At 38.1% G+C, this 24,451-nt stretch overlaps 1 protein-coding gene across 2 annotated transcripts in view; it reads left to right on the top strand.

The window, feature by feature from the left end:
* The window catches only part of zgc:172282 (leucine-rich repeat and fibronectin type III domain-containing protein 1-like protein), a 170,855-nt gene that overhangs the window by 136,193 nt on the left and 10,211 nt on the right, over positions 1-24,451 (top strand). For both annotated transcript variants that reach the window (XM_044119456.1, XM_044119455.1), the window contains exon 9: positions 16,857-17,503. In XM_044119456.1, coding sequence (XP_043975391.1) covers positions 16,857-17,503 — 647 coding nt within the window. The remainder of the gene's footprint in view (positions 1-16,856; positions 17,504-24,451) is intronic.

The following is a 24,451-nucleotide window of genomic DNA, read 5'->3' as shown; positions in this document are numbered from 1 at the left end:
CTTCATCGTACTAATGCTAACACAACCTGTGATTACACTGTACAGATACTAAAGCTGCTGTCGGAGATGCGAACAAGCTGGTTTAGAGGGGACAGCTGAAGGAGGCATTTCATTTTCTCAATATTTGTGAAGGTATAAATCCCTAACAGAGCTCAGCAGCATGAGGGTGCACTGAGACCAAGGAGTTCAACGTCAAGATAAACACAGACTGCCTCACACTCTTTTCTTCGCGAGCGCACACACAGATGCACAAATAGACTGACTTTTTACACTTGTCTTTCTTTTCTTTCACACACACACTCAGGTTGAATAATGGCCCCAGTGAGTAGGGCGCCTACGAGGAAAGCTGTCAGTTTAATTGAATCCAGTATTCTCTATTCTCCCTGCTTGCTAATTGATTCTGTCAGGCTCGTCTGCTTGACAAAGAGACTGACATTTTCCCCTGCATGGCCATGACTGTCACGCAGCAAGGACTGCATGTGCTTGTCGGTGTGTTTCTTTAAATTGTTGACATGCTAATTTTTGTCCTTGCATGCTATTTATTTTGTGCTCTATAAACCTGACAGTGTCATTGTTTTCAGAATATTTTAGGGAAAAAAAAAATTAGCGAAACAAATAAAAATGTCCATTTTCCATTTTACAATGGAAAATGTCAGACACAATGTTAGTTATGTTACTTACTTTCATTTAAATTTTTTGGTAGGTTTAAAACAAGTAACATCCAGAAACTTTATACTCCTAAGCAGATACTGACATGTTTGAAATCTATTCAGGAACAGGGCTTTTTCTCTCTCTCTCTCTCCCAGGGCTGCCAGGACTAAGTCACAGCATTCTGCTCTTGCAGCCCATATTAAGAAGTTATTTTTCATAAAATGGGCAAAACATTTTTTTTTCTTGTGTGGTGTTTCAGCACTTATTTTGCTAAAATCCTGAAGATAAGCGACCTTAGAAGAACATTACCACTACTACAAAGTATTTTTTAATATCTAATTTTGCAACATATGTTTGATTGTGAACTTATCTTTCAGAATAAAATTAGCCTAATGACATTTACTTCCTATCAAAACTAGAATCAGATTGTTTAAAGACCCCATCAACATAAATCCTGTTTCCCAACAAGGTACTCTATGTTTAGGATTTAACTGTGAGTTTAAGGTAAGCCAGACATTTTTGTGTCAGTGTTTCCTGGATTTCCCTGGGCCCTTAAATAATGCAAACCAGAAAAGATGAGCTTGTTTAATACCAAGGAGACAGAAACTGTATCTGAAAAGATGCAAACTCATCAGTTTCTTATGCCTTGAGGGCCTTTTGATTAAGGGCTGTTTAAACTGTTGTAGTGATTGTTGCATCGATTATGTTACTTCGAGTCAGCAAGCAGTGTCTTGGCAAAGGGGTGCCTGAGTCCAGTCCTTGAGAACCACTATATTCCAACATTTAGATGCATCCATGCTTCTGCACACCTGAATCAAATGATTGACTTGTTACGAGACTTCTGTAGATTGAAAAAGAATAAATAATAAAACGGAAAACATAATAGCTTATTTAGGGACACATGAAGGTTATACCTGTCCGAGGAGAAACTGCTTGTATCCATGTTGAAATGATGGTCAGTGATGTAAAAAAAAAAGAAAAAAAAACTTTGGGCAGCCCACTTGTCAGTCTCTGTCTTCCTCTCTCTTTTTTCTCTTGGAAGAAAGCTGTCTGTCATTTTGATTGCGTGCTTGTCTACCTGTTTCATTACTACATGTCGCTCAATTTTGTCCTTGCATCCCCTTTTGTTCTGCCTTCAGTCATCATTGGACTCTTTCCTCTCTGTGCACACAGCATACAGGATGCACAAATAATCTCACATTAATCTCCACTCAGATTATCCTTTTCTGTTTGCCAGGGTGATGGACTATAAGGCAGTGAGGAGAAAAGAAGAAAGATTAGAGTTTGGGGTCACTAGCTTATCTAGTTTTACCAAACATTGGACAAGATTTTCAGGTTGTTTCACGGTGCTCCCTCAGACACTTTCAAAAAGTTTAAATTTGAAGGTAGGAATACCCCACAACAGATGATTCATATCCTTGATTCTGCACCTATTTGGCAAATTAAAAAAAAAAAAAAAAAAAAAAAAAAAAATCTGAGAATGAGTAGTAAATTTTAAACTGTGATCAGATTGGAAAGTAGATTAAAGCTCAGTACCAAATGTTTAGCTCTGGTGATTACTAAGCCTGTACCAGGATTTTTATAGAATTCTTGGAATATTAATACTTTTAATTTATTGTATTCAGAACTGTTGTTTTGTGACTAACATCATGTATTTATTGTAAGGGAAATAACTTACATTCTTTAGAAATAGCAAATATAGCACATAGATATTTTTATCTTTGATGATATGTAGTTACATATATATATATATATATATGTATGTAATATATGGCCTGTCTACTTCTTCTACATGCCAAGTATATGCTGAAAAATATCTGGATTCTTTAATTACTTGATGAGGGTCAGATTTTTCCACAATTGGTATTCAAACTGTTGTCCAGATATAGCTTGATATAAATGGAGGATATGGACTTTGCAGACAAGATCAAAAGTGGCACCATCCACAGACAAAGCTCATGCAATGCTCCAAAAAGGCATAAGTGAGAATAACCAGGGAGGATTACCACAATTATTTATATTTGTTAGATGGCAGAACAATGGATGAATAAATTGTTTAGAAAGTGTTTATTTTTTCCGTAAATTATGTGATTATAATTTTCCTCAGATGAAATGTCTCTAAGACCCTGTAGGCCACCTTGCTTCCTCACAATTTCTTAGATCTGCACAAAAATTGCCTACTTGGGTGAGATCAGGACCAATCCAAACATTGACTTTGTTGTCCTTAAGCCAATTTCTTGTCTTGATGTCTTGAGATGTTGGCCCCTACAAAATTTTCCTTCCCTATGATCTTATTTACTTTGTGAAGTACACCATGATGCTGATAATTTCATGCCTTTATTTTGTCAGATGATTTTCCACTTGCATGCAATAAAAATATCATTTAAAATTGGAATATCATTAGATTACACTGTGTTATTACATTAGATCACTAATAAACTTTTTTAATACATAAGAGCTGAGTTTAATAGAAGGTATCATATTTAGCTGCTTAAAGATTACTTTCCTATGGTACTTTTAATCTAGCTGGAACACGTATTCCAATGAATCAAATCTGACTGTGGGTGACCATGAATTCTGATGTCTTTTCATGGTGGGAAGATATGTGGAGAGCTCATTTCCCGGGGAGGGATCAATAAAACATCAACTGTGCGGTGAAAGGCCTACTGCAATGCATAGTCTTAAAGTGTGGTCACAGCGTACATCAATCCATCAACTCTACCAGTCAGAGTCTATCCAAGTCTTCACACAGCAAGAGATACTGGAAAACCTTGGGCAGATTGCTAATGCATCACCAGACAAGCCAGCACACCAAAACCTAAGGATAAGTTGGTATCACTGATTTATCGTCTGTTTGAACTGTAAAAATGTACAGATAGTTTAAAAAAAATGACAGAAAGAGGACAAGAGATAGAAAGAAAGACCATGCAATAATTGCGTTACCCACCTTGCCACATACCGTGTAGCATTTATTTGGCACAACAAAACACAGTGTGTTTGAGTCAATTGAATATTTGGCATAGAAATTGACAGATCCACAAAAGGAAGCACAAAAAAGAAGCATAATTTCATCAGACTCAACATGAAACATATTTAGCTCAGGGTAATGTGTCCAAATCCAGAGCTTTGACTCTGTAACTTACTTTTGTACTATGGGACAAAGGAAATGTCTGTCCGTTTCACTGTACTGTTCATCTGTCATGTTTTAGGTCAAAAACGATGACTTTTATAATTATCTTTTGCAGAGAATGTAGTAAGTAGCAGGACCATGTAATAAGTAGCAAACTAACAAATTATATGTATAGAGTAACTATTATTTCTAATAAAAAATAGGGGGATAACAATTTATTTTTGACTTAATGATCGTTTCCCTCTGACCAGTAGTTTAACAAGTGTGGTTGCAAATGTATTTTTATTCACAAAATCTATGTTTGGTTAGTTATTTTGAGGAAAAGCTTTAGATTTAATCTTTCAAAATGCAGTAAGTACATGTCCAACAGTATGCATTAAGAAGGGTTGCAGACATCTTTTGGAGCTTGTATGTAAAATGCAGGTGTACCAACTGACCTACTTATAACTGTGCCCAAATGCCATTTGTAGAACCCATCCATATTCCTGTGCCACCACTGGCTGTAATAAATGTACATCAGCAACTAGAAAGCTACATTGTGCATCCAAATGACAGCTTGGCCCCCAAGGTTTTTTCCACATCAAGCAGATGGATGTCACTTCCAGCCTGTCTGCCATAGAAGAAAGCCATGCCACTCCAGAACTGATGCCGTATCTGTGGATTACCTTGCAATGAATGAATTAAAACTCTTCTAACATGCTCTTAATAATGATAATGAGGTTTATTATCACCATTGTGGTATTATGAAGCTTTTAGATCTATTTTCAGTGCAGCATTTTAAGCAGTAAAATTGGGCTCCTGGGACTTTTAGGTGAAAGAAGCGCAGACAGAATAGGAGTTTAAATTTAAACCCCGTTAGACAAAAATCAAGCCATCAGATTATGGGCCTTTTTTTACATTTTAAATGCAAACAGTTGGAGGATGATTTGTTGTTATAGTAAAAGCCACAAATAACGACACTGAGGCCTTTCTTTCCCGCAGACTATGCAAATGCCAAATCTCCACTTTAAATGTCCATGCTCAGTGAACAAAGAACCTTGCTTATTGCTGCAACTGTTAACATTTTATGGGAGCCATTTCAGGGTAGCAACCTGGAACCTACAGTATATTTATTATTTAATGACTGAGCACAATAGGTTGAGGAAGGGGGGAGGGGAAGTGTAATATTTTCTTTTGTCTTGCCACTATATTTCACACCAGGCATGCCCAATGCTCATGTTAAATTTTGCAGCTAAGTTGGGCGATTTTAAAGTGAGGGAGAGGCATATTATGTATATGTATTTTCCAGGAACAAACTGCCATTTTATAGCAAAATTAATGAACTGTGTTACCTTCAATTATAAAAGCAAACACAGTGCATTTGTAACAATAATCTCCACTTTACCTCAGAGGTAAAGTGGGTTCAGTTTCACTAGGAAAGGCCGCTTCACCACGGAACAAATTGCGACCGCCCATTGGTCAGTTGCTGACAAACAAATTGGACTGATTCACAGGTGGCATTATGTCAATAGCTGCTGCTGCTAGTCTGGAGGAGCTGTGTGTGGAAAGCGCAAGGGAGTGGTGCTATGTGGGGCAGAAACTAGGCTTCAGACTGCAACTACAAGGGGATGCTTTATGTAAACAGGGAGCGTGTTGTGAGAGCAAGCGTTTTAGGCACCCTCGAATGACTGCCACAGGAGATTCGAGGATTCCTCAAACATGATTGAAAGAATCACAGCGGCACTTCAGGAATGTTTTGAGGAGGGACAGACATTATTACATTATATAAAGCTCAAACCTTTCCCTACACCCCAGCCTTCTTTAACATTTAGCTTTGAATATTTTTCTATCCTTCAGCAACAGGAGAACTGTCCCCTCTCAATAAAATTTAATGTTCAGGTTAAAATAAATCATTATCACAGTTTTCCGACACACCATGAATGATTTGTAAGATTTATTTCTGACACTTACCATACATGTAGTTATGCTTACTTCAAATTTATGAACACAGACTGGGGATAATACTACAAATTAGTCTGTGTTCTACACTCCATGATTAAAGTGGAAATAAGAGAAGAGGCTCTATATCCACTGCACCTGTTGGGAATCCTGCTGAGCTCTCCTGCCAGCTGGAAACTCTTCCAGGCTGCCTCGGCAGCACATCCTAAGTCTGCGGTCTTCGGCAGATTGTACTCTCAGTCATCCGTAGATGGCGTACATTCAGATAGATGTATGTGAAGGCTTGGCACTCCCTCCTGATGCCAAACAACATAATCTGGCTCCCCTGAATGGGGAGGAGCAAGCTTAACTCTAAAACCCGTTGGACGGTCTTGATCCCGCAGTGTCATGGATAACAATTTCAGTTAACAGGTGGATGAAATCTGTTTAGCTGACATAGCTGCATGTAATCAAGGTGACAAATTTATTAATTTACAGTCCCAGTTACATTCCCTTCCCATTATGGTCTAGCAGTGTGTCTGGATATGTGTCCTCTTTCTGAAAGGAAGCCCGAGCATTAACAGTTACATTGAATTAATTTCATTTGCAAATTGCATCAAAAAATGTGGTAGCTTCAGGTAAGCTGATTTTGGCTCTGTTTTTTTTAGATTCTGGTCAGTGGATCTTGTAACAGCAAGTTGTCAGTGTTTGTGGCTGTTTCCCAACAAAGTGCAGTTTGGTTAAAATTTTGAAACACATTACAAGTCTATTCAGTGTATAGCTTTCTGTAAAGTCAAGGTAGGACAGATGATTGAACAAAGGTAGATGATGTTAGAAACATTTTAAAAATGATAAAAAAATAAATAAACAATTACCACATACAGGGAAGAACTATGTAAAGCTCCTCAAAGATGAGGAGGAAAAGCTGTTTTATTTTTAACCATTACTGAACAAATTCTGAGAAGGCAGTATGAATAAGCCTTTTACTCATTCTCCAACATCTTACCAGATAACATGTTGAGTTGCCCACTCAAAATATATCTGTAAAAAAATTGCTTTTGTGTATCCAATGGGTGGAAATATTTTTCAAGGCAATTTCAAGCCTGTTTTCTGAAACAAAGTTTGAAGCAGTAACTGCTTCAAACAAGCAGTTACTGCAGTTATAAATGAACACTTCTTACAAATAAATAACTTATCTATAATGTTCAGAGAATTTTGGTGTCAGTAAGATGAGGTTTTTGAAAACTTCCTAGTTAATACAGAAAGATTACAATTTCTGTTGCGGTGATCAACCACACAGCTCACCTACCGTATTTCCCAGACTTGGTGTCATACCTGAGTATAAGTAGCACAAGTCCAAAAATGTCTCATGAAGAGGAAATCATATATAAGTCGCTCCGGAATATGTCACATTTATTTAGAAATTGTCAAACGTGAAAGGGTTTGAACCTGATGAAAGGTTCCAGTGACACCTTGTCTACAGTTGCCCTAAATTAAATAAATATGAATTGATGGATGACCTAGAATTAAAATCTTAATGTTTTACTTTTATTTTCAATCTAATTCCTATGTAGCTCAGTCTTTCTAGCTGACTGATACATGAAATTCCACAATTACAAAACACACAAACAGGCATACATAAGGCCACACACAGAACACAGGTCACAGTTGTAATAGCAACAGATCTGTAGTCAGCTGAGAGCACAACCAACCAGCCAGCCTACTGACATTGCTATACTGACAAGTCCCAATAGGGTTGAATAAAAAAAAGAAGAAACTACCCAGACTGTCTCTAATTTACGCAAATGTCACACACTATTCATTTCTCACTGCAGAGCAGACCAAGTAAAAAAAAGTGAACTGCCTTGGGAATGGAAGCATACTTTTTTGTCCCTTCATATATGTATATTATATAAAGCTTATAAATGGAAATTGCAGGAGTAAGAAGAGACTAAACTTACAAATTTCTCTTAAAGCCAGTGTTTCCAAGTCTTTATCCTGGCTCAATGAGAAAAGACGAGGATAGCATGGGGGGTTGTGTGGACAACCTGCTGGTTTTAAGCCTTTGTGGCATAAGGTTAGGTAGTCACAGCCCGCTATTGGGCAACTTATTGTGTTCAGCCATCTTACCAGTTTGAAGGTGTGCTGCAACAAGTAGATGGTCGGTATGACAAATTTACAGCAAAATCCCATTAGGATCTGTGCAGCTAGGTCCATCACGATGATGATGCAAAAAACACAGATTGTCTGCTGAGACAGCACAGAGTGTCGGACTGCAGCCAAGGGTATTGTCTTCAGGTGCAGTTATAGTGGAAAATAGAACATGTCACACATCACCAATGTGTTTAGCTTACCTATAAAAGAAGATGCCCAGTACTCAGTTTATGCATGGCCCTCTATTTATACCCAACCAAAATGCACCCCTCATTTAGTTTCATGAGGGCGGCAGGATTTTTGAAAGGTTTGAACAGGAACACATGTAATCAAAATTAGTTTTAAACTATAAAAGACTTCAAAGGACTGCATTGGAATTTCATGTGCAACTGTCTCCAGTTTAGAGAGAATGATAAAAAAATTATAATAAAATAAAATAGAAAATTCAGCAGTGAAGGAAAATGCTTCAAAGTCAGAGGCAGAATTTGGGAAAGATATTTTGAGATGCTATAAAAGCAAAAGATTCCTGTTTTCAAACAAAGGAAACTCAGGCTACAGTTAGCATAGGCTCACCGAAACATGCAAAACAAACTACAAGTGGTCTTGATTTCAGTTGAATCAATGGGAACATAATTTGGGCAAACACAATAAAAGCATGGCTCTATGTTGCTAGATTAAGATTTCAGGCATGTTGTGGTGATGATGTGATGGTATGGGGACACTCTATCATTCTTTGGGCTCTTGAGCATTGCTAAATGCCACGGTCTGAATATTGTTGCCGACCAGGTCTATTCCTCTATAACCACAGTGTTCCCTTCATCTGATGGTCATTTCTTCCTAGGATACGGCACCACGTCACATAGCTCAGAGCTTTTCAAACTGGTTTCAATACAGAAAAGCGCATTTTGGTTTTACACCAAGAGATCAAATCAAGGATATGCAGTCGACAAATCTGCTACTGTATGATGCAAGCATGTCAATATAAACTAAAATCTTAGGAACATTTCTGACCCCTAATGAACTTGTTGGATATAGGGTTAAAGCCATTTTGAGGGCAGAATGGCTCAAAACTGTGCGTACCTCGAAAGTGGCCGATGACTGTACACATAATAAACTTCCTATTTAACCCAAGAGCTTTCCTTCTTAATTGCAATGACAACAATGTAACCACTTGATGTAAAGATGTTCAAGGTTGTGAAGTTACATTAAGAGAGATGTTGCAGCTTTGGTAAATAAGAGCTTAGAGGGAAGCTTTTATGTCTTTCTGTAGACTTCGATAATATGTCTCACTGCATCTGCTCTGAGCTGTGAGAAAATGTTTATCAAGATAATGAGCTCCCAAAACTACCTTTTAAACATATATGGTGCACTGATTTTTGAATAACACTGTAAATGACTAAATGTCATGTTGCAATAGAGTATGACAAAGCAAATTATCTAGTTGTGTAGAGTTATGCCTTCAGGAGAGAGACACTTCCAAGGGCTAAGGACAAGGGACTGGAGAGGACTGGTGAGATAGGGCAAAATTATACACAATGAGATCATGATAACAGTGAATGAGAAGGGTCATGTCACAGGTGTAGCCAATCAGAGTGACCCCAAATCTACTGACTCAGATTGTCAGGGAAGGTGCATCTCAGGGAGTGGCTCATCTCTTCAGAAAGGTCAACATGACAGGGCATGCAGCACCTGAGCTTCAGAAGAAAAAGTCCCCACAGAATGATTAACAGCGTTGCAGGTACGTTTATTACTAAAGCTCATGACACCAAATCTCACCTCCTGACTTGTAAATTACCTAATGACTGCTCTGTTCTTCCAAAAATTGCATATGCTGACACTATTTTGATTGACATTTTTATGTTGTGCTGTGTAATTTTTTTTAAAGAAGAGTCAGTTTTAAAGAATAGTCCGTTCAATCACATGTGCCTGAATATCACATTTCAATGATTCAGTGTTTATTGTAAGTCAGCAAATAACTTAACGTTTTTTCATGTTGAGTTCGCTATTTTATTGCAGTATATCCAGAAAAATGGACCTGGTGTGCATGCCGCTGGAGCTGTGCTGTCAAACCTTTGCCCCTCTCGTCTCTGGACCACCTGCTCTGGTGGAATAATTGGCACATTAAACTATTTAAAAACACCCAGGGCACATTCTCATCAATATGCACTGGGCGTTTTTGCTTAGATCCACAGTCACAGCCCAAATCTTAGGATGTGACTCTGTGACAGCGTGTGGAAGTGAAAGAGTGAGTATTTGTATGCATTCTAGCTGCTTGAAGCCTGATTGATGGACAGTATTTAAAAAAAAAAAAAACAAACAAAAAAAAAACATCTTGCTGTCAGTCAAGCCAGTTAAATTCAAACATAAAAACGTCAGGCTCAAGGAAGCACACTAAGGGGAGTGTATGGGTGCGTGTCTGTATGTGTGGCCTTGTATTTGATACAGTGTAAGGGTAATTTTTCCAAGAGATACTATTTAGTGAGGGCTGCCTGCTCCTTATTGGGCCCAATACGTTTTCTGGTGGCCCTGTTGACTATTTGCAACAAAAAGTGTTTGATGGTTCTGTGATCACGCCCCAATATCTTAATAATTTTAAGAGTTTGGTCATTTTTCAATTTCCAGAGTCAGTTATACCTCAAGACAAGAAGCCTCCTAATAACTACGCACACCTTAATATAGGGTCTTGACCTCCGTAGGCTACACCCTCTCTCATTACACAGACATCTGTTATGCTTAAATCTTTTATGCATTCAGGTTTATCCAGTCTGGAATTAGAAAATATGCATAAAAAAGATTACATGGCCAAAATACTGACTTCATTTATAATAGTGCACACAGTGTATATTGGCAGGGTATGGAAATAGCAGCTGCACTCAAAACATGTGCATTCTCTCCCTCTTGAACACATATAGATGCAGCAGTCAGCAGTGCAGCACCCCTCGATTCTTTACTGTTTAGAGCAAGTGAACAAGTGCCTCTAATGCAGTATTTCCCAACCAGTGTGTCTGGTTCTCAAGACACACTGCCCTACATGTTTTAGCTATTTCGTTGCTTTGGCACCTGATATCAATTGATGATGATGATGATGATGATTAATAGGCTTATGTTCAACTGCAAACATCTGAATCAGTTGTGGTAAAGTAAGGAAACATCTAAAACATGCAGGGCAGTGAGCCTTGAGGACCAACGTCACCCCTCACTGTCCTAGTCTTAGATAAGACAATAATAAAATGCTCATAGAATTAAATCAATTAAAAATATATGATGTCACAAGATTTCTACTGTAACAACAAGAAGAATCTGCAACATCAGACAAGGAAGACAGCTACATTGTATACAGACACAGCTTGTGACTGTCACAAATTATATCATTTTCTTATTTAACTTATTTCAATGTGACAGCCCTATCAACTCCACCATATTCTGTAGAGAATGTTTAACTTGAATACCCAGTGCCTTGCTATTTATGTTCAGCATAAAACCAACATGGTAAGGACTCCGTTGACCCATACAATGAAAGCAGGACAGCCAATTAAAACTAAAACATTAATGTGTAGTCTGTCTGCCTGGCTCACAAGAGTGTGTGGGAATTCTTGCATGTCATAACTAAAGGGCAACAGCTTTGGGCTCCAAGAGCTTTCTGGGAGAATCTCACACACCACAATTTGTGTCACATGAGCACAAGCATGGAACACTCCAGCAGAATTCAGAATGTACAAATTTCTCTATAGAGTGCAATAAATGTCATGTTTTAAACTGTATGGTTCAGGATCAGTAGTTATAGCGTTCTCCTATTTCTGCATAAATATTTGCTGAACTGCATGAAATAGATGGAGTCACAGAGGTGTCAAAATGTCATGGAGATTGACTGGGGTCCTTTTCAAGTTCAGCCACAAATGCACTCTGATATTTAGTTCTTGACTTTGACTGGGCCGCTCCAGAACATCCACCTTGTTACGTTGAGAGCACTTCTGTGTAGCTTTAGCTGGATGCTTCAATTCGTTGTCTTCCTGGAAAATAAATGTTCTCTAAAGCCGTAGTTTCAGACACTAACACATTTCCTCCAGAATTTCCTGACATTTTGCTGCATTTATTTTATTCTAACTTTGCATGCCTTCCAGGGCCTGATGCAAAGAAGCATCCCCACAACATGATTCTGCCACCACTATTCTTCACAGTGAGGATCACAATTTGAATGTTGTGTGTGGTGATGTGTCCACCAAATATAACGTCTTGTCTGACAGCCAAAATTCTTCATTTTGGTCTCATCAGATCAAGGAACTTTCTTCTACTTGACCACAGAGTCTTTCTATGAGTCTTCTTCAACACTGACTGGTGAAAATCTGGGTAACAGTTTTATTATATGCAGTCTCTAGATTTTGAAGCTTGTGAGGATGACCTGTTCTAGGCAGATTTGCTCATGGGCCATATTTCCATTTCTTGATGGTGGACTTAACGGAACTTCAAGGGACATTCTGTGTGTTAGAGATTTTTTTTGTTTCCATCCTGTGACCTATACTCTCAGTAATTTCTTCTCTGATTTGCTGAAGTTTACTTTAGTGTTCATGCTGGAATGATAGACAGGAATACTTATTAAGCAGTAAATGGACCTTCCAGACATGGGTGTCTTTATTTGACTGTCACTTGAGACACAATCACTGCCCTTAGGTGATCTCCATTCCACTCCTTTTGAGACTACTATCACCAATTAGTGGGACCTCTGTTGAATTAGGTCAATTAAAGGGGGTGAACATTTATGCAATCATATTACTTATTTTTGTCATTTGTAAAATTCAGTTTTGTAGATGAAATGTAGATAGTTGACTCATGGCCTAGCTAATTAGATAATTACGGTAAATTATACTAAATAATATTTTCCTAATTTTGCTGTATTAGAAGCAGTTACATTCTAAAATTTAACCTGCCATTAGAATGTCCTAAATTTTACAGACTGATCATTCATTTCAAACCATGTAAGAAGGAGAATAAGGCCTCTGGAACAGCTTTAGTGAGCGAAGAATATGCAGAGATGGGGCCATTACTACGGCTGTTCTGTATTCTGGATGATGCATGTGCTGTGACAGATTGCTCCATGTCACAGCCCATGGGGAAGCTGTGTTGCTCCCCAGTTCCAACTGACCACAGTGAAATCTCATTGGACTCTCTGTGGGGATTATAAATAGTCTCCTGATGCTGTGCTGGAGTTTGCATTATTGAGTTTCATTAACACCAGGAACTAACAGCAAATTGTTAAGAGGAACACGTAGTATATTGCAGAACTACTTACAGAACATGAGCCTGTATTTGCATAATAGTATTTAAGAAACCCCAAAAAGAATTAAATATTTAAATTTCTAAATTATCATGATTTACAAATAGTTGTTTCAAATGTCTTCTGTTTTAATTGTCCCCTTTACTTGCGCATTTCTTTATAAATTATCACTGTCCTATTTTGCTTGTTAGGCATTCTTTGTTCATTTATTTTCTTTACTTTATCAATAAATTGCAAAAGCAAATACCATGTGTGGACTGTGGAGAAAAACAATTTACAACGTAGCTCTCCACCATCTGCATATGACTGGGTGAATAGATGAATATAGTGTAAAGTGCTCTGGTATCCTCTGAACTAAGTAAAGCACTATGCAAGTACATACAAAGACTATTTACCATTTCACTTGTGTCTTCTAGTTCAAGTCTACTCTGCATCCCCAGAATCAGAACCAAACATGGAGAAGCACCAGTATTTTTTATGTTCCTTTAATCTGAAACAAACTTCCAAAAAAAAAAAAATCAAAAATGCTAAAAACTCGGAGGTCCTTTAAATTAGGGATGTCCAAAGCCTGTCCTTAAGGGCTGGTGTCTTGCCTGGTTTAATTTGCTCCCTGGTTCAACACACCTGTGTTAAATGATGGCTAGTTAGCAGACCTCTGCACAACACTGACATGCTGAAGAGGTAATAACTACCACCAGTTAAATATAATAAATGTTCTCTCTTACTAACCCACGAAGCAGATTGTAGACTTTAAAGTAACAGAAGTGACATTTAAATTTCTACTTCTTATTTCAGAGGATTACCTCCAAAGCATTATGGTTTTTCTCTGACATTTACTGATGTACTGTGTGCTTTCAAATAAGCTTACATTTAGGCTCATTTTTCCATGCAATACTTTTATTTAAACCTCTTTAACATAAACACTTCTCCAGTCACTTTTAAAGCAAGCCCAGAAGTTGGTTTTATAACAAATATTGAAACTCACTCCTATCTCCATGGAAATTTAATTATAATCTGTCACGACTTTTACATAATGTGTTTTGAGTCAGACTGTTCAGCTCCTGAGGGTACCTTTACACACCTCGCCTTGCATTGTGAGAAACAAAGATAGAGTCTTCACAACATCACAACTTTCAAGTTTAATCAAAAAGAAATTATCAAAGAATTAAAAGAAGCACATCAGTTTGGCGATTTCAGATGAGAATTGATTTTTTTGGACTTCACCACAGGATAGTGGCTTATATTTAGCTGAAATCCTCTAAAAATGTATTTTCATCAAACATTATAGGGAAAACCACAATTTCCCATGTCTGGGAATGCAAATAGAGGTGTTTTTTCTTCTTCTTCTGCTCTTATTTTCTTTTCACGTCTGAGAATTTCTGCCCAAATCTGCTGTCACATCATCTCGTTGCCCTCCAGCAAGAAATAGCAAAGATTTTCTGGCCCAATTTTGATCAGGAAATAAGTGTAGGGATTCTTTCACATCAGTTCACAACCACACAAGGTCACACACAGACACACTCAGAAAAACACACAAAGCTTTCTGCCAAGGTATACTTCCTGGATTGTGGTTTGGTGCCATCACTACTCTTGGCACTGAGACTGGGCCAGGCAATTCCATGCTGCCCACAGGCTTTCGCAAACACAAACATAAATGCACTCATTGACTTTCCATCCAATGTTTTTTGCTCTGTACTATGCCTGTCTGTCTCCACTGAGAGGAGAAAATAAATTTACAGCATGATCAGGAGAAAGATAGTAAAGAAGATTTATGTCACTATGAGGAATATGCGACTGAGGCATAAGGGAAATGTAACAGTGACATATGGGTCTTTGACACGTCTCCTAGTTATTCTGTATGTAACAACCCCCAGAGGAAATGCAGATAAAATGAGTATGAAGGCTAAAGGTACACACAAAAAAAGTACTGCTATACATTATCATGGTGATTTCTCTGGTGGAGTCCACCAGCAAGAATGTTCAGTAAAATTGGATCTGAATTGTTTACTTCCTGGGATGCAGAGGAAAACGTTAACAAAGGGAAGAATCAGGCTGATTTAATCAAAGACTGATTGTTTCTGCAGTCGTGAGGGTTAGATTTTTGCAAGTGTTTGTCAAATCACAGAATGATGAATTTCATCTCAGTGGGGAAATAAGGCCAGTGCAGTGGCTGTTGTGCCTCAGGCAGCAGTGCATGAAACATGTAATGACACTTTATGTATCTTTCATATTTTATCACAGATAATAAAACCTTAACTTCTTTAAACATCTGATGTCTTAAGGTTCTTATTTCAGTAGTGCAGGCTTATCAAGCTCACCGGTGTAATGCAGCAGCAAATAGACATGCTAGGTTCTATATAAACTTGGATTACGGAAGGTACCATTGAACAACCAAAATGCTTGAAATAGTTGATGTATATATTTTTAGCTATATATTTCTTATTGAATATATTAACAGTCTTAATAAATGTCATATCTTGGGACACTATCTAGACATTGTAGCAGTTTAGCAGTTACAGAAATATCTACACTTGTACTAAATTTGCAAAAAGACTTAAGACTTTTATTTATTTCGTTTGCTTTTAAGACTCCTAAATCCACGAGCTTTCATCTTTGGCTCTAACAAAGCAAAACCAATTGAAATACCCTTAGGCAAATAAGGTTTGGGCTAGAAATGAGGGGCAGGGATGATATGGGTTTCAGTCTGAATCATGGCAATGGCTTCAACAGGTCAGTAATGCCTTTGCTACCAGCCACCTTCTGCTGGCTCAGATGCAGTTAAATAGATTAGCCTCAACAATAAAACTAACTGCTCATCGTGTAGGTGTTCTTCACGCTGCCAAAAGAGCTCTGACTCATCAGAGCATGCTCAAATACTAAGTGGAGGTGTCCTCTGGTGTCTGCTAACCGGACATTGCAAAGCATTCCTTTGGGTGTTATGGGTTGCTTTGTTTGTGTGGTTTGCTTCCCACATAAGATCCATTCAGCTTCATCTAGTAGTGCCATGGTCCCCAAACCTAATTCTCAAGTGTCCCTGCCCTATATTTTAGATGTGACTCTGTTCCAGCACTCCTGATTCAAGTAACTGCATGACCTCCTCTGCAGCCACCAAATGCTGCAGAAGCCTGTTAATCTCCCACTCATTAAGGTCAAGTGTTTGGAAGCAAAGAGACATCGAAAACATCCAAAAACTTGAGGACTAGGGTTGGGAAGCACTGATATAGAGTGTTTGGAGATCCTTTTTTTTAACCATTACTAACCAGGATTTGCAGAGCCCATAACTACAATGTGGAGTGATTTCAGGGGGTTACAGTCATTTAATGAGATGACAAGAGCCAAAGATACATCAATGCAAATGCTTTTTCAGCACTACATTTCTTTATAGTAAGATGGAATTACTTGTCTAAGGTTTAAATTCTAAACTTCATCAATATAAATTGAGTTCTTTGTTCACCTAAAACAAACGCTGCAGTATTGATGTTACATGCATGTATATATATTTTTGTAAATTAATTATTTGGTTGTATGGAAATGTGTTTCAAGCTTAAAACCCAACACATTTGTTTAAAATATACAGGTTGTAAATAAACACTCATTTTACTTGTCTGCCTTCTTAAATATGACGCGAACATGCAAAGCGTCTATCTGTAGATTAAATATTCTTCTTCCCTACAGTATGTATGGTGGTTCAATCATCTCACTGACATCATCTTTTCCTTTTGTCTTCTGCAGGATGATTCCATCCACCACCAATGATTTTCTTGTCCGGGACCTTGCTGCAGGACGCAGCTACGATCTCTGTGTCCTGGCTGTATTTGATGACATCATCACATCACTGACTGCAACGCGGCCTTTGGGCTGTCTCTCATTCACTACAGACACTGAGTTCAGTCAGTGTCAAGCACTTCATAGCCACTTCTTGGGTGGCACTATGATCATCATCATTGGAGGAATTATAGTTGCATCTGTGCTGGTTTTCATCATTATTTTAATGATCCGATACAAGGTTTACAGTCATCAAGGCACTGGCCATGGAAAAGCAACCATTGGAGGGACAGTGCCAAGGCCACAGAGCAACGGACAAGGAGGCAGCCAGGTTCAAGTCCTCCCTCACTCTGCCTCAAAGATGACAGACAGTCAGGACGAACAGGTGCTGTTGCCATCTAGGGCTATGTCACCTAGCAACACTACGAAAGACACTGTGGCATTGGTCGAGGAGGAGAGCAGCGAACAGAGCGTCATGGCAAAGACAGACTCCTTGGCTAATGAGGAGATGCTCTCCCCAACCAAGGCCCGCTTCTCTTCCAGGGTTTCCATTGAGATGAAAATAAGACCATCATCTGTCACCAAAGATCCCTCATCTCCCATGGAACTAGCAGGTAGTTGAACCATAGAAAGAGAGAAAGGTAAAACTAAATAGACATAGAAAGTACCAACCAGCAGAGCATAGATGAAAGTGCTTAAAAGGAGTGAAAGAAAAAAAAAGAAGTTGACAGAGTAAAGGTGGGTGGGAAAATACAAAGAAGGGACACAAATAACGTCAAACAGAGAGCGATGTGGGAAGACAAATAGACAATGTGCAATTCAGAGAGTGAAACTGAGCAAGATAATAACAGAGAAAAATGCGAGACACTGGGTGAGTGTGTGCGAGAGTGGAAATGAGAGACACCATCCTTGTGCAGGTATTAAATATGAGACAGAAGGTGAGACAAGGTTAGACTGATCTTAAGTCCTGCTTAACACATTCTCTTTGAAATGCCGCTCTATGCAAGAAAAATTAACTTAACATTTATAGTTAATCTCATTACAGAAAAAGATCTGTGATGAGTCTTCTCCAAGGTTTGTCGTCTCTGTTTTGCTAACTTTCTTTTTGGATTTTGCTTATTGACTCTTAAGGGAGAAAGATAATTCTATATACCCTTAAGCTGCTACATGTATGACTTTGTTGAATTTACTTCACTTACTCTAGTTACATGTATGTGATAATGTGATGTTTTGGTATGACAAACTGCCAAGCATTACTTGGCAGTTTGTCAGACAATACTAACACTGCAGTCAGATGAAGTCGAAATTACTGAAATGAGTCTGAAGGAAAGAGGGACAAAAGCAAAAGTCAGCGTTCAGACAAAGCATTTTAGGACAGGACTTAGATGCTCTGTGACTGTCTCCATGTGACTGAGCAAAGAAAATAGGGGCTAAAATTAACCTTCCTTGGTCACATCTCCAAGCTAACACATGATAGTGACAGCAGGTACACTTGTTCAGTTGTTTCCAAACACAAATGGAAAAACAACCACTCTCAGAGCAGCAGCTCAACGCATTTATTTACCAGAATTTGGCAGACAACTTGCTGAAGTTCAGACCAGACATACAGAGATGATTTAAGTGACATTAAACATGCATGGTAGTTTGAATATTAGAAAATGCTGACCCACTGAGATTTACATGCACAATCTCTCAGAAGGGTCTCTATGTGATTGGTCCGAAAAAGTCACATTATTCAGTAAGTTGCAAATGTGCTGACCAAAAGTAATTATCAATGGCAAAGATCAGAAAAATAATGCTCACGAAAACTACAGAATATAAGGCTAGACTAACACTGACAGGTCTCGCAGTCTGATTATTGTTGCTGACTGTGTTCACAATTTAACAACTAATCTTACCACTGTGACTACTTTGTAGCCAGCAAGGCTACTTAAGACAGGGTAATGCACCATGTCATAAAACTGAGCTCTACTTGAACTGGTTTATTGAACAAGGGAAATAATTCACTATACTCCAGAGTTTCCAAAGTCCAATTCAGTAGAGAACCTTTGAGATCTTTTGGAACAGATCTTTTATATTATGGACATAAAACTTAGAAATCCGCATAAACTGTGAAAAACTATTATGGACACCTTGTTCAGTCTGAGCCATAAAAAATGAAGACAATTGTAAAAACAAAAGTGGTCCACAACTGGTACTATTAGGGTGTAATAAAGTATTGAGTGTGTATAACACTGGATTTTGCACCTGAATGTTGGTTTTACAGACCTTTAGAGTGGGTTATGCTCAATACTCACACCTTAAAATATATACTGCTGAGTTCTAATTCATGCCAGCCTCCTTGATTAAAACTCACATCTCTGTAAGACATAGCCAGCTTGATTGATGAATCATAAATGAGCAGATAGGGGTTTATTTTATTTTTCAATTTTGCTAGAATTTGACAATAGGTTTATAAAAGTTACTAAAATCCAATTCTGCTCTTGAAGACCGCCGTCCTTCATGTCGTACGAGTGTCCCTGGACTCGACTAGCTTCAATAATCTAAATAGGATATTTTGAACATGATATAGAAAAAATTTATTTTGAATATTCTTTTTGTAAACTTTCAGAATTAGCTTCCTTTGCTTAGCTTTACTTTGTTCAACTTTTCTGGAAACCAGCTACAGTTGAATATAACGGTAACTCGATGGCATTTAAAAGAAAATAGCTTGTTTGGAACATGTATTGAAAAAAATGGAAACCACAGCTGCAAACCACAAAAACCTTCAGTTAAATTATACAGCGCTGTTTGTCAATGTTTGTATCTGCCGATTTATAATTGAAATTCTGAGCTAAAAAATGTAACTAGAAAATACACAAAAGATTTATATGACCTTGGACAGTGGGACCATGATAGATAATGAAAACATGCTTTTCTGGCACCTATAAATGTGGTATTACCAAAAACAAATTGAAAATGGTTCAGTTATTGTAGATGTCAACACAGCTCAGAATAACACTGATTCAGTCTGTTATTCACTCATAAAAACTTGACACACACAACGTGATGTAGTTCATGTTATTTATGGTGATTTCACAAATAACTAACAGTTACTGAAAAACTAAATTTTATATTACAAAAAAAAAGATGAATAAGGGCGACTTTTAACAGATAAATGTTATGCTTTGACCATGTTGTGGCATGTGTAATAATGTGGAAGACAGTTGACAATTGTTTAGGAGTCATTGATAACCACCATTAAAAGAACAAGACATAAAAGATCATTGCTAAAGATACTGGTCATTCTCAGAGTACTGTATCCAAGTTTATTACTGCAAGTTGAGTGGAAGAAAAAAAATGTTGCAGTTTACAGCAGGAATAGCTGGAACCTTGAGAGAATTGTGAAAGAAAGAACTCTTAAGAGTTTGGTGGAGATTCACAATTCAGGTTAAAGGCTATAACTGTTGCATTTTCTTTGTTATGGCAATCCTGAATTAGAAACAGCATCGAGTAAACAGCAAGTCATAATCATAAATGCATATTTCTCTTGTAGCAAACAACATTCTGAACTAACAGTTACTTATGTAATAATTTAATTGCAAGCAAAAACTGTTGGATGAAGCCTTTGTATTACGTAATCAGGCCCACTTCCCTTGATTCTCACTGCTCAAGTGACCTCATATACTCTCAAAGTTCACTTGAAATGCTAACGAGTGTTATAATAATATAAATCCACATGAGCGTGTGAAATCTTTTTGGGGCATATGCTCTGCGTACTAAATCTACACCAGAGCATTTCTCCCTCACCTCTAATCCTTTCAGGAAAGCGGGGGGTTTAATGGGATGAATAAATGGAGACACCTTTTCACATGAGTGGCTTAAACAGCTGAGTTGAAATACTTTATCAGTTGTTGATATGTCATTCAATTGGCCTCTGTGAATGAGTTTATGAGAGACGATACTGAGCCTCATGGTGATAGCGGCAGGAGAACAAGAGATACGTGCGGCATGAAGAAGCTTAGCCTGAGGGTTCAGGGAAAGGTTTCACTGCTATGAGCTTTGCTGATTTGGCAGTAGTTCCGCTGTATATAACTCAATTAAATCCACTCAACATCACAGTTGGTAAGCTTTATGGAAAGGTGGAATTACAAACATGTTTGACTCCCTCAGGTGTCAAAGAGACTACAGGGGAGAGTAACTGACTTTGAGGATTGTTGGTGATGTGTGATATGTACAGACACCAAAAACTTAATTGGTGCACAGAGACTGAAGGCAAAAAATAAGGTTGCAAACAAGGAAAGTCAGGACAACCTAATTATACCTGGGAATTATAGATTTTATTAGAATTATTGATATGAACTTAAATATTACATCTACTGGCCCTATTGACCTTTCCATTCTTTGATTTCCCCCAACTAAAACAATTTCAAAAGTCAGAGAGTCTCCTAAAACAGGATAGACAGCAAACCAATTACAGTAGTTTTCATCTTGAGGCTTTAGTCTGGAATAAAAAGCGCTGGCCTTTTTGTGGTCTTTGTTTCCTTCCTTTGATTCCAGCATCACTGGCACTTAGAGGGCAACCTACAGTGAGGGACAATACTCCTGCCGGGGTGCACAGGCTCTTTGGGTTTCTCTGGGTGTAACTGTGTTTGTGATGTGTTACTCTGTGTGCTGCAATGCAGAGAATGGCAACATTGATCTGATCAGAGAAAGAGCTGCAGTGAGTCAGGGAGCCTGAGGAAAAGAACAATTGATAGATAAATAGAGACACCCATCTGTCAAACACTCGCATACGTGCAAACACACACCCTTAAGCTACTTCCAAGAGTACTTTTACATTTCTATGTATGAATATGAATTGTTACATTTGTTGGTCATGTGTTATTTTTAAAAGTCATGTTCAATCTACTGCTATCTCGGACGAAAATGAAGAAATCTGCGTTCCTTACATTTGAAAAACGTTTTGTTTACATACAAGGAGAGTTGCCGATTCTAATAACTACCATGATAAAACAAGTTAGTTATTTGATTGATATTGATCAGGCTTAACATTATGATCACCTGCTTGATAGTGTATTGGTTTTTGCTTTGCTGCCACATAAGAGACATTGATAACCACCGTAAACCACCACCATATAGACTTCCTTTGGCCACAGATGGCATGCTCAGAAATCTGCACAAGATGTTTGCAGCAAATCTTTTAATTTACAAAGTGGGGCCTTCATGGATCAACCTTGTTTGCCCAGCAAATCCCACAGATTCTGCATTGGATTAAGACTTGGGGAATTTGAAAGCCAAGTCAACACTCGACTCCTTCAGTGGTGGTTAGGAGTCTGCATCAACGCAGCCACCTGACTAAGTTATAAAATAGAGGAGCAAATATATAATTGCCTGGTATAAAACCTCCAACATGTGATTTATATATAGAAAAAAGACACCACTTCTGAGTATTAATATATTAACTAGAGAATTGCTTGTGTTATTAGTAGATTTGAATTAGTAGAAACTTTGGCCCTGTAGCCCCAAACTCAGCAAACTGTGTCAAATTGTGTTTTCTGACACCCTTAAGACCTACACTCGTCTGTCAGCCCTTGTAGAATTGGCCTACATCCTCCAACATTTTGCTTGCTTAACGTATCAGTTCTGAGGATAAATTGCCAACATACTGCTTTGTATATTTCAATCAACAACTTAACTGTTTTAGCTGACTGTGGTCATGTCATACTGCCTGATAGAGCAATTAACATGTTTGAATATAAATGGTATTGTAAATTATTGTTGTACTAACATTTGAATATCCAGAAAGGAAACTGAATGCTGCTGTAACTAGTATTATACAGACTTTTAAAGAGTAGTTCTAGATGCTGATGACTGAGGACAGGATCTTCTGTAGGAGTCAGTATTCCAAAATAGTCTTGATGGCAAAATGTTTTCTTTTGCTCACATTCATTGTAAAAGACTCTACCTTAACACATCAATGCAAAGACCACCTTCCTGAAGTCCCAGTCAAAGTGCAAGCCACAGACTATATGTTTGTCTCGCATCAAAAGCAGACTTGTTATGGAAGAGAAAACCTGTCTTTGTTAAACAAGGAAAAGTTTGACAAAGAAACTCTCTGACTGGAGGGTAAGGTATAATTCTGTAGTTGGTTGAGCTTTGAGGGCTTGTGTGGGTATAAAATCAAAACAGGTAACTACCATTATTGCTTATATTTAGATTTTTTTTTTCCCCCACCAAGTCTGCTGGTAAGTCCAAATAATAAAACCATTTTAACTTCCTTGAGCCAATGCAGATGTTGCCACAAGGTTAGATGGTACTGAAAAAACAGCGTAACACAAAGCTGTGAGTGAGTCTGTGTGAAGTGCAATTGTGTGTTCTTCCCCTGGCCCCTCCATGACCCTGTAGCCTGTCTGTTCTCCTTGTATTTTAATCTATCATCACTCCCCTCATTGTCATCCCATATGCCCGACCTCATTCTTCACTGCCACCTGTCTGTAAATTCTGCTCTTCCATTGCCAATGTCTTCTCCCCCTGCTTCCTTTCTAAAGGACTTGTCTCTGCTTTCTCTGCCTCTGCCTTTTCTGTTTTGACTTTTTGATTTCCCCAATATTCCCCCACATTTCTTTGCACTGTTCACTTGCATTCAAGCCATTGTTTTTCACTGCTACTCGCTATTTATTTCAATGTCTCTGAGCTGTTTCCTTCTCCACTTCTCTTGTATCTCTCAATTTTTGATGCCTCTAGTAGCAGATGGCAGAAGGCCTCACAGTGTCGAATGGAGAAACTTTAAGATCTGAAAGGTCTCTAGACCTCAGGAAGATATGGCGCCAACACGACCCTCAAAGAGTAATGACCTTTGCACCATAAATTATTTTGTTTCCCCTATGTGCCTATATTGCCCTCTGTTGTACCTAGTTCACTACTCCCACCCTGCACTTGAGGCCTCATGTGCAGCTTGCTGCCATCCAACCCTTTTCCTTTTTTGTTTTAGTCAGGTCTGATTGGTTCTTCTTTTCTTCTGGCTTTTCTATCCACTCACAAATCATTGCAAACCACAGTCACTACCTCCTTTAATTCACTGACATTGTGTGACGGATGATTAAATAGAAGACGTTTCAGAATGACTATGCTTCATTCACTTAAAAAAAAAAATAACTGTGCCATAACTGGAACAGAAAAATAATTCCCCTGACAAACCACCAAAACAGTTTAATGAAAGTTTTCATAGTTTCCAGCACATATTTTTTTTTTTATTCTTGTATTGCTCTTACATAGCAGATAGCATCCTATAATTTTCATCAAAAGAAACAAATTGTTCCTTTTAAAAGTAAGAGTTTGATGAGTTATAAAGAAAAAAAGTAGTTTTATAAAACCTGGCATGTACGTTCAGTGCAACACACTCTTTGGCCTTTGAAAATGTAGACAGGACGTCCTTTAAAATTGCTAACATTCAAAACACTGAACTGTCAGCTTTGTCTTTTTCAAATGTATTGCTTTAAGCAATGTTTGAGGAATTTAGCAGACCAGGTGAAAAAGTAGTGTTGCTGTATTATTTTAGCTCTCTACCACAAGAATGACTC

This window comes from Gambusia affinis, linkage group LG06, assembly GCF_019740435.1.
Source record: "Gambusia affinis linkage group LG06, SWU_Gaff_1.0, whole genome shotgun sequence".
Taxonomy (NCBI): domain Eukaryota; kingdom Metazoa; phylum Chordata; class Actinopteri; order Cyprinodontiformes; family Poeciliidae; genus Gambusia; species Gambusia affinis.
The sequence above is the reverse complement of the archived record's forward strand: the minus strand, read 5'-3'. Positions and strand labels throughout refer to the sequence as shown.